We start from the raw sequence: 10,988 nt of genomic DNA, 5'->3' as shown, positions 1-10,988 counted from the left end.
GCTGTCAAAACTGGCTTATTTAAAAGCAAGAGATTGTACCACAGTTATCCTGTGATAATTATAGGGGAAATGGGCTCCATTATTTTAAGCAGCTTTCTGAAATGTTTGATTTTCTCTACCTGTAAGTTTTGCTCTTCTGTTTGTTTTGTTGTGCACGTGTGAATAATGCTATGAATATTACCAGTAAGACTATCAAAACCATGAACAAAAAGGGTGAAGAAATGGCCACTCATTCACAGCTTTCACCAGAGTCCTCCCTTAAATCTGCAGATTGAATCCAGGTGGAATGAAAACTAACTGCTAGAGTTACTGAAGGTACCTGAAACGGATCTTTGGACTGTGAGTATCAGGATAATCAGATATCTAAACGTGGTGTTAGGGAAAGCCAACATTATGACAAACAGATCTCCAAAATGGCTTTACAGCTATGAGGGGGACCACAGCCCCACTAGATCCCAGCACACAAAGTGAAATCAACCACATCCCCGTTTCAGGGCTTTCACTAAATTACTAAATACAGGATGAGAAAAAAATCATGGTCAGGGATCACAGAAATTCAGGGTGATCCTAGGGGCTACTAATACAAATACAAAAATATACTAAACCAGATCTTCCCTGCTAATTTTGGTGGCACCAATTTACAGCAGGTGCAATAGGAGCAACAGGATGTAGTTACCTCTCACAAACAGTTCTGTGGAGCATTTCTCATCCCCAGCTGTTACGTAGTAGCGAGCATCATCAGTCATCGAACAATTATTGATGAATAAAATTCGCTGGTTTCCTTTGTGCTCAAAAATGTATCTGTTTGAACAGGAATGGAATGCATCAAAGATACATTAGCAACACTGCTGGAGCCCTTTTGTTTTATGTAGAAAGTGCGAAAAATTTTCCTGGGAAGCAATTTCCAAGATTTGACAGAACTGTTATAGACTTTTTAGCAAAAAGAGCTATAGTGCAGAGTGACAACCAACATCTTCTGACTTGTTCCAAAATCCCAGGCTTGAGTGATATAAAAAAAAATAGAAAAAAATGAACAGGCTCTGAAGGATGGCAAATAAAATGGAGTCTGAAACTCTAGATGAGTAAAGATGAAAATAACCAGCAACAGGACACCATCCTCATTCCAACACTCTTAACATTTTTGTGAAGTATAATAATAGCCGAAGTTAAGAAGTTAATATTGTTGGTTGGCCAGATGGCACAAGAGATCAGTAATGGGATATGGCGTTTTGGTAATGGGATATGGAGCCTTTCACCTTTATGTCACCAGTTTAGATCTGCTCCAGGTTTGTAATGACCCAAGCTCATTAGCATCTGACAGCTGCTTCAGCAGCCTGGAAGAAATACACTAAAGCATTCAGTCCAGGTCTTTCCACAGGAGAAACATCCATACAGCTGCCTGCGAACCAGTTCTGAACTGCTCATGCCAAATACAGAGGCTAATGAAAAGGTACCCTCATTATTATGTTGGGTTTTTTTTTGTCAACAATGAGTATTAATGGAAATAATTCACTGACTTTTGCAGCAATAGAATGAAGGAAATCTGCCCCTTTTCTATAAGAGGGCTTCTGCTAATTACTATTTTTTCACAGGTTCAGAGGAGAAAGTTGCTAGGATTTTGTGGTGCTGAGATACATTTGAGGAACATTACGTGGTTGTGCATTACTGGCTGCACATCGTCATTCCTAGCTGTGTCTGACTCTGGAATGGGATTTTCTGCACTGAGTTGTAAGAGCTAGTTGTGCCCACACTAGGGACTGGGCTCAACTTCCAGCTATTGCTCTACCTGTACTTAAGTGTCTGCACCTGAAAAGCCACTTCTAGATAAAACCTGAAAGTAAACCAACATGCAGGTGATAGAGATGATGAAGAAGCTTGGATTCACTAGACCTGTTGCACATGACTGACCACTTTGGGCTAATGCAGGTTGTTGACTTCAATGGGAACATTAACTGGGTAGTGGAAGGTGAGACAAACCTCATTCTCCTTTCCTCAGGTGGTTTATGAGCCAGATGGGTAAGTATGTGGTGTTAAACCTCGCTCCTCTTAGCACCCAATTAATCTAGGAAGATTCTAACCTATTTCAGACATAGGACTGAGGGCAATTTATTTACAGCACTTCTCAATTTTTAAAAAACTACAGAGTAGGAAGTGGCTCCGTGTTTTGTTGAAGATCTCCAGTTCTTTTCTCCTCAGGCAAAGGAGCCAAACTGCATTAACATTTGGCATACAGTAGACTTTTTTGGGTCATGAGCAATATAGCATAGCATATAAAGAAATTCAGAAATAAAATCGGTGTAACCTCAGAAGAGATAGATCCCTGCAACACGTTTGTAAAGGAAACACATGTGTACCCATTTTATTGCTTACCTACAATAAAGCTACTTACTTGGCACTTGGTCGTATTTCTTGGCCATTTTTGTACCACTTGAGTTCAACTGTTGGATCTGCTAGCTCCACCATGAACCTTACTTTACCTCCTTTGTCCACCTGATACGCAGGATCAAGACCTTTGGCAAAAGCTGTTGTGGAAACGAAGTGTTATTACAGAAGAAGAACAGAAAACAAGAATATGAATGCTGAAATGACATTGCATAAATCTCATCAAAGCATTTAGAATACATGCACACAATGTTATACATCACTATATTCTTAGGCAAGTCCACATGAATCGGTTTCATGTGGGGGAAAGTGAGGAGTTTCCCTGGGCTTCCCTCCCTTAGAAAGCTCCACTGGATACAGAAACTACCCTTGTGGCTCAGCCAAAGCCCATTGGCTCCACTTCTCCCTCCCTCAAATGTGGCCAGAACCAGATATACCAGCAAATGAAAAATATAAATAAAAATTAATATGTAGGAACATAACACATTATGATGTGAAGTAATGGATGAGGAGAGAGAGTATAAAATGCAGCTGGATTACAGCTGGTTTTGTGGAGTATTTCACTTACACAAACGTGACTCCTCCAGGAAGCCAGTGGAACAGCAGATGTATATATTGCATCTAGTTCTGAAATACTCTTCAGGAAGAAGCAAATGCCAGAATAGTGTAATGGGTAGCGCGTTGTGTTTATGTGTGTGTGTATGCATTGTGCAATATATACATGTATTTGATGGACACACATGTATATAAGCACATCTATGTTGATGTATGTATTACACCACTCATACTGTTCAGTAGGGTAGATGGGGAAGGACAGGCCTGAATGTCCTCACTCAGTGCAAGGTGGAGGGTTTTTAGTACAGCTGGTACCTCAGAGCAATGTCAGATTAAGAGCAAAATGAAATTATGAAGAGCAAAGTGTGTGACTGGAGTGATTCTATTGTAGAGCAGGAGATATTAATGATAACGCGAAGTCTCACTTCCATACTGTTTGACAGTAACAACACCTTTCCACACAACTGAAGGACTTTCTTCCAGTTATAACTACTGTTTGGCTGAGAAGGAGGGACACTTTTGGAAAGCACTGAGTGGAACAGGGTGTTTACACTAAGCACAGCGGACCAAAGCCTTCTTATGGTTAACTCCTTTTAGTAGTAAGCCTTGTGTTGTAGTGTGCAAGTCCCCTTAGATGGAAAAGAAACAAGTTTGGGTTTTTAAGCTGGATGCTCATGTTTGACTACTGAACAGAAGAATATTCTGCCTTATCCATACCTGCGCTCTTCTTCACTTCCCTGCGCATGCGCTTCAGACGCTTTAACATGCCCCTCAGGTCAGTGATACCATACTGAAAAGCAATCTTCTCATATTCACTGGGGTTCGCGTTCTTCAGGAGCTCCCACACATCGACCTCAGGTTCCTCCTCTTGCTGTTTAACCTCCCTAACGGTAGCAAAATATGATTACGGGAGAAGAGTTAGTGAGTTTATCAAACCATATAAAAAAGTGAAGATGAATCTATGGTGAGGTTAGAAATGTTCTGATCAAAATTTGAAGGCTGTCATCATACTTTTACTTTGCTCAGTACAAGCAGAATAGCTCAGAATGACATTCACACCTTACTTTAAACTTCTTCAATGCAGAAATTGGATATACTTTAATTTGGTCTTTTATGATTTAATTACTTAGGAGTTTTTATATTGCTTCATTATTTAAATAAAATCAAAACCGTGAAAATGCTGTACTATAGTAGCATATGGGCTAATCCCATTTAAACTAGTTTTATCTGTTGTAATGTGAGTGGAATTGGTTTATGATGGCACCACTGAGATTTGAGCCTAATCTGTACATTTCATAATTATATAAAAATGCTTTCAAACCCTGAGTCCCTGTAACTGCTACTAAGGATGACTGATGAAAGGACACTGAAATCCAAGGGAATCTGGGTCTGTTTATAGTTATGCCAGTGCTTCTTAGAGTTACTTAAGGTAGGCACATGGGTAGGAACTGGAGATTTCCGCACAAGCTTGGACTTGCAAGACGGATCTGTTGGCTTCCATGTTTATCTCAGTCTTAAGACAGGAAATGATTTCAGAGGCCTGCATGAATAGCATCATCTTTATACAAAAGATTCAATACCGTATTTACTATTTGCAGCTCCAGGATAAGTCAGCCAATAAAGAAAAATATAACTATTTTCACATTGGCAGTCTTTAAACAAGAGAATACTGGAAGCATCCTAAACAAAATGCTCTTTTTTGAGATTGACAGCTTAGCTCAAAAAAGTGAACTGAACAATCCAGGAATCTGAACAGAAATCTAGATTTTTTTTTTTTTCCCCCATAAATTCATTATGATCAGACCGGGATCATTCTGGTTAGACTATCTCAGGTATGTAATTCTGTGGTTTGTTCCTTTTACTTTTATCTGTGCTCATGCTTTCAGGACATGTGTATGCTTTCTATGTACAGCAAACACTGGTGTTTCAGTGAGATTTCTTCTGCATCGCAGCAAGTCACGATCAGCTGGCAAACATATGTAAGAGCTGGCACACCCCATGGGGTGGCTTTCTCCTCTCCCAGGGCTGGCCACTTGCTATTCAATGCCTGTCCGTGCTAAGGGGAGGTGGAGTCCGTAGGAATTGAGATAATGAACCCCTTTAAATCAGGCAGTAGCTGAAAATGAGGATCTGTTAGAGTATCCTGGTTTTTAACCAGATTGAAACAATAAATTCCAATCTCCTCTTTTTCTCTTGCGTAGCTGAAGAACAAATTTTGAAACTTAGAGCAAAACAGCTTTGTTCTGAGACCACAACAATTTCTGCTCTGAGCAGTGGGAAAAAAATACTTGGTATTTCCCAAGCAGACTCATCTCTCCACAAAATTGGTTTCAGATCTTTTCCCTGAAAATGTGCATATTTTTGAAAGATGTGCTTTTTTTAAAAAAAGGACCTAAATGTTTGAATGTTTTTGAGATCTTGTGCCTTTTGGAATTTCGTGCCGTTACTGGTCCATTGCATTGACAAAGCATAACCAGTCACAGAGTGGCTTACTGGGTTAAGAACTGGTTTGTCTTCCTGCATGACCAGCACAAAATTAGAAAATAGGCAGTATATAGATTCTATGCATTTAGGTTTGTTTGTTTGTTTGTTTGTTTGTTTTTTAAAAAAAGCATGTTTCAAATGTTATGCACCACAGGTAAAAAGTTCTACCTCTTCCCTTGGTAATATCACCATACGAAAGAGAAGGAATGCGCCTGTGACATTGCTTCTTGAAAAAAATTGAAATGGAAATGTGCGTTTGTTTTCTTAAAAATTAATATTACCACACTGGGTCTTAATCAGCAATCTTATTCAATTAAGCTCAGGAGTATGAGGTTGCATTTCAGTGCCTGAGGCAAGGAGGGGATAACCAATTTGACAAATATCAAATTATGGTGTTTAAAAACTAAAAGTTTGCTTTGCCCATTAACCAAACAATAGGTATATTGTGTTTATATGGCTATGCAGTATTTACCTTACAAAACATGTGAGTTACTTGTTAGTGAATTGATAATGACTCTTAAATCACATTTCTCTTTCCACAAAAACACTAAGACCTCTTACATGCAACTCTCATGTTCCTAATGAAACACCCCACATGCAGTCATGAGAACTGTCATCGTAAGTTATATTAGTATGATAAGAAGTCAAACTGAAGATCCTAATTAGGGATGAGAAGGTTAAAAAAACAAAGACCTGGTGGATTTGAATTTGTTCAGTAATTCTTTCACTGCCTACTTTTATCTTCAGCCTTTCCTTTTTGCATTAGTTGTTTAAACGCTATCCTCACCATCACAGCTCATGAGCCCGTTGTGAACTTTTTGTGGAATTAATACTGCATATTGGGTTTTCCTCTTTCAGAGTAAGTAGTAGATTAAATAAAGGACCTAGTTCCTTTACCAATGCTCTGCGGTCATTTGTCATTGACTTACATGGCATATAGCATTTCTTTTTAAAAATGACAAATTAATTGTCTTTCTTAACCTGTTAAAAGATGAGGTGTAAGATATGAAATAGCTAGAATCATAAATATCATAACACCAGATTTTCAAGGCAAACCAGAGAAACATGTCCGATGTCTATGGTTTGAAAGAATGATATAAGATTTTTTAAAATTTTTAATTTTTCTTTTTTTTTTGTATCAGGATGCTTACAAAATCAAAGAAAGATGAACCCAAAGAGGTAAATTTAACCCTTGCAGTTTTTCATTCTTTCACCAGACTCAATTTTCTGAACTGCTCATCCCTGTGTAGGAAGTTGTCCCCCTCTACCTTCCATGCAAACACAAAAGAAATAGCAAATAAACTTAATGTTATTGGCCTCTTTAGGTTGTGGCTCACTTTTTTCACATTGCACTCGAATCTGAGGTTTCTTTTCTGCACACTTAAAGGCACAATTAGCTGGACATTTATATGATATACTATGAGAACAATAGTTAGAAACACTGAAAAAAGCAAAAGGTCAGAAAATTCTTACAATGTTATTAATGCTACACCTGACTCTTTCTGTGTCTGAACCTTAATGGTTTACAATCCACACCTGCTCACTGCATCACTTGGTTCTCACCTACGTTTCAGGAGACCACTAAAGTCAAGTTCTCCTGCATCGTCTTGTCCATCACCGCTGTTATTAATAGAAAAAGATCAAATCTTTGTTTAATACAGGAAGACTTAGCACACATTGCAAACGTTCTACATATCTCATATACTCAACACTGTCCAGGAACACAAATAATGGTATTTAAACAACACAAACTTGTATTCTTTTTCACACAAATTATGTTTCCTTAGGCACTTGTGAAAAATAACACAAAGGTTTGTATTGCTTCTTATACTTTGATGACAAATTTTTGTAACTGCATACATAAATTTGCCAAGATTTGTGTTAGATTTCAGTAACACAAATAAATGTGAGCTAGTCAACACAACGAGCTTTGTTTTTCATTTCCATAGTGTACGTGTATGAAAACAAAGGGCTTGTGCTGATCTTTTGCTATGAACATAAAACAAAGATTTGCGTTGTTGGGTGGTGTTTTTCACAGTGCATAGTTGTGTCCAGTAATGTTTGCAAAGCATTACACTTAAGATTTAACCTTTCTCTAAATGAAGGGAGAAATCAGTTAAGAGAAAAAAAAAAAGAAACAGTACATTGTACATTTCTACAGATAGAATTACAGTCCTGTGAAGGTGCATTTCTTTCTATAATATGACCTTAAGCAATAATACCTTCTTATAAAGCACATATAGACAAAAGAAATGCCCTTAATATTTGTAAAAAGGGCAAAATCCTGTAAATGTTAAGTCAAATGATGCCAATATTTCATCCCAGATTTTGCATGCAAGGTATTGCTTAGAAAATCAGAAAGTATTGAGATATCCTCACCTGCTTGGGCAGAATAGTTATTGCAGGTTTTTTTTTTTTTTTTTTAAATGTGCTAAAGAGAGGAGTGCACCTTCAATGTAATATCTTTTGCATTTGCTCTTTAAATCAAATCTCTCTAAATAAAAGCAGTTAATTCTCTATCACAGCTCTGCTTCTATGTGTACATTGACAAACTGCATTAATTTTCTGTTTTTAAAACATTTTGTTTCTAAATATTTCTGTCCTTGTGAGACAATTTTCTCTATAAAATAAAAAGATGACATCTGCACTGGTTTGAATTGCTATCTTATTGCAAAGGTAACAAAAATTAAGACACAATGCTTTATCTTACATCCTCTGCAATATATTATTTGTAGTTTTTCCATAATGATGGCTTTTTTACTGTAAGGTAACATAAAGCCAAATCCCATCTTGAAATCGGTGTGAATTTTCTCTCTGCTTTTAATCAGTACAGGATTTGGACCAGGAACTTTCATGTTGTAGCTAACAACTTTCAGGAAACATGCAGTAAAATATTTTAGTGAATGAAAATATGATTTTTAAAACCTCTAAAGAAACATATCTTTAATTACCTTGAATATTCTATTTTCCCTTAAAGCACTGACACTTTAATTTCACAGTAGAGTAATAACGTAGGTACTGTCTGTATGTTGTAAACAATTTCATTCTACCCACTACCAAATACTCTAACCCAAACTTCTTTAATCTTATTTTCCAAAAACATTTTACTGAAGTACTTGATAGAATTGTCTGCCAAGACTGGTGCAAGTTCTGTATATGCTACCAGCTTCCATTACTGAGGAGCTTCACAGGATCACTCTTTGAAGTTACCTTCTTTTGAAAGCAGATCTGATGTCAATGGATTGTGCAGCTTGGGAAGATTCTATGAAAGAACAGTAATACAGGAATTAGAAACAAAATTTGAAATTAATCTAATCTATGTAATCACTGTCATCTGGCATATGAAATTCGTTGAGTTTCCTGCTAAGTGACTGTATTTCATGCTGTTCCTTTGGCATTGAGTTCTAATAAATGCAAAGCTGCTCAGCGTTAAGCTAAGTTTAATTAATGCATTTGTCTAAACTACTTTCGGCACTTCTGCATAGAAGATCTGTCTCTGATGTTTCTCTCCAAACTTCTTCGTGCTTATACACAGGCTCTGGCCTTTTTGTCTTCTCATTCCCTATGGTTTCTTTCCTGCCTGCTTGGATCTTGCACTTTCTCAATAAGCTCAGCATCAGAGGAAAGAGAGTCTTCTCTACAGCTGCAGACTCATGTTGATTCTTGATGCAAGGATGAATCCCCTTTATGTGAATTACCCTTTTGTGCTAGCCTGAATCAGATTAAATGGTTCTGATCCACAGTCACTGAATGGATTTAGCCAGGCTGGACCCTGCCTATGCCCCTCAGACTGTCAGTCAGCTGTCAAATGTTCCCTTAACTGTGACCAGCTTCCCCTGACTGGTAAATGAACAGTCCAGTTTAGACCATTTGGTAGGCGTGCTTTATGAGGGTGAACAACTATTTTGTCCACTGGCTGCTGGCCATGGCATTTCAGAAGACATCCATCTTTCTCAGTCTGATCATGCAGGTATGTGTGAGCTGTTGTGCTGGCAGAACTGCTCTCGAAAGAAAAGATAAACCTATGGATTAATGTTTGTCAAAGCCCTTTTATAACACAGAAATAGTTAAAAGCACAAGTCTCCAGTGCTCTCCACATTGTGCTATTCTTTATTTTGATGAAGAGTGGAAGAAACAGCTTTCTGGGGTATGATCATACTATGCCTGGTGAGAGTGCAAAGCACTAATGAGCTGTGACTGCTCTGTGTCCCCTGCTCAGATGCTGCCAGATGAAGCCTCACTCTCTGAATAGCCCTGAGCCTCTCTCCGTCTTGTGTGCCAGAGTCTAATTTATATTCAATACTATTTTATCTGCCAGGTTTTAAAATTTTTGGACTGATGCCTCAAATGCTGTCTATCCCAAAGTGAATTTAAACAATAAATTACAGACACTTAAGCAAATTCTCTGAGCTCTATGCTGAAAATGTTTGCATTAAGCTTTACTTCTTTTAAAGGTTCTGAACAAAATTAGGTGGCATTTCAGGTAAAAAAAAAAAAAAAAAAATCTTTATAAAGCTTTATAGACCCAAGTGGAATCTTACCAGTGACTTCGAGGTCAAAAGAGCAACTGTCAAACTTGTCCTTATAGGATACTTCACAGCGATAGTTCCCTGCATAGTTTAACTTAGCTTGAATTATGTGCATCTCAAATGTGTGAATCTGAAAATCAAACATAATTGTTCATTACTGTGGAGGATACATTTGCAAAAAGCAGACGTTAAAACATCAGTCTTTCAGACCTAAATCAGAGGCAAGGAGTAACTTGAACACAGAAACGGCAATAGAAAACTTTGATTTCCCCACCATTCTTGTCCTTCTTCAGGGAAAGCAGAAAAATCTGCTCCTGCACAGGGTCAGACATCATCACTGATATCTGCATGAGGAAGCTAGGGTTAGAATCCACTGCTCTTGAATGTCTATGTGTTGCCTTAAGCTGATCTTTAAGCTCCCTTTGGAGCTTTGCCCCTGGAAGAAGGAAAAGCAAAGACACACCTTCGTGTGACGCTCAAAGGACTCTTTCAGCTGCAGGTGCTTCCCCGCTTTACTGGCCAGGTCCATCCATTTCCCTTTAAACCACTTAACATTTGGCTTTCGGAGAAGATCTTTGGCTTCCACTTTGGCTATAAATGTGATATTCCCACCTTTTAAAAAGAAAAAGAAATAATGTTTTCTTTAAGGAACATGTGGTTGGTCAGTCACATCTCTTCTACCACTGCTCCTTCCAGCCTCTGTGTGCTAGCTCTACCACATCAGTAAGAATCAGACGGAGTCACACAGGCTGTGGAGGTACTGCAGCATTACAGAGATTAATGATTTTGGGTCTGGAAGCCTTCTGCCCATGTCAATGTGGAGCTTGAGACACTGAGAAGCAGGACAAATTAATTGAGGCAAAGCTTCATGTTATCATGGGTGATTTGTTACCAATATTTAAATTTCTGTGTTTCTGTGTAGAAAGCACAGGTGTTTCTAGGCTACCAGGCAACTGTAACGTGAATAAACTCCAGATTGGAAAATAAAGCCTGGAGCTCTTCATATATTTCTATCATCAATTATTTAAGCAGAGAAGG

General features: G+C 38.1%; 1 protein-coding gene across 1 annotated transcript in view; it reads right to left on the bottom strand.

The window, feature by feature from the left end:
* MYBPC1 (myosin binding protein C, slow type) overlaps positions 1 to 10,988 on the bottom strand; it is a 76,126-nt gene that overhangs the window by 30,247 nt on the left and 34,891 nt on the right. Inside the window, exons 5-11 of the mRNA XM_008935657.1 lie at positions 10,414 to 10,562; positions 9,963 to 10,080; positions 8,632 to 8,683; positions 6,985 to 7,041; positions 3,655 to 3,821; positions 2,390 to 2,522; positions 677 to 801 (exon numbers count right to left, since the gene is read on the bottom strand). Coding sequence (XP_008933905.1) covers positions 677 to 801; positions 2,390 to 2,522; positions 3,655 to 3,821; positions 6,985 to 7,041; positions 8,632 to 8,683; positions 9,963 to 10,080; positions 10,414 to 10,562 — 801 coding nt within the window. The remainder of the gene's footprint in view (positions 1 to 676; positions 802 to 2,389; positions 2,523 to 3,654; positions 3,822 to 6,984; positions 7,042 to 8,631; positions 8,684 to 9,962; positions 10,081 to 10,413; positions 10,563 to 10,988) is intronic.

Source organism: Merops nubicus, unplaced genomic scaffold (assembly GCF_000691845.1).
Source record: "Merops nubicus isolate BGI_N331 unplaced genomic scaffold, ASM69184v1 scaffold4282, whole genome shotgun sequence".
In the NCBI taxonomy this organism is placed as follows: Eukaryota; Metazoa; Chordata; class Aves; order Coraciiformes; family Meropidae; genus Merops; species Merops nubicus.
This window is presented reverse-complemented; position numbering and strand designations above follow the sequence as displayed.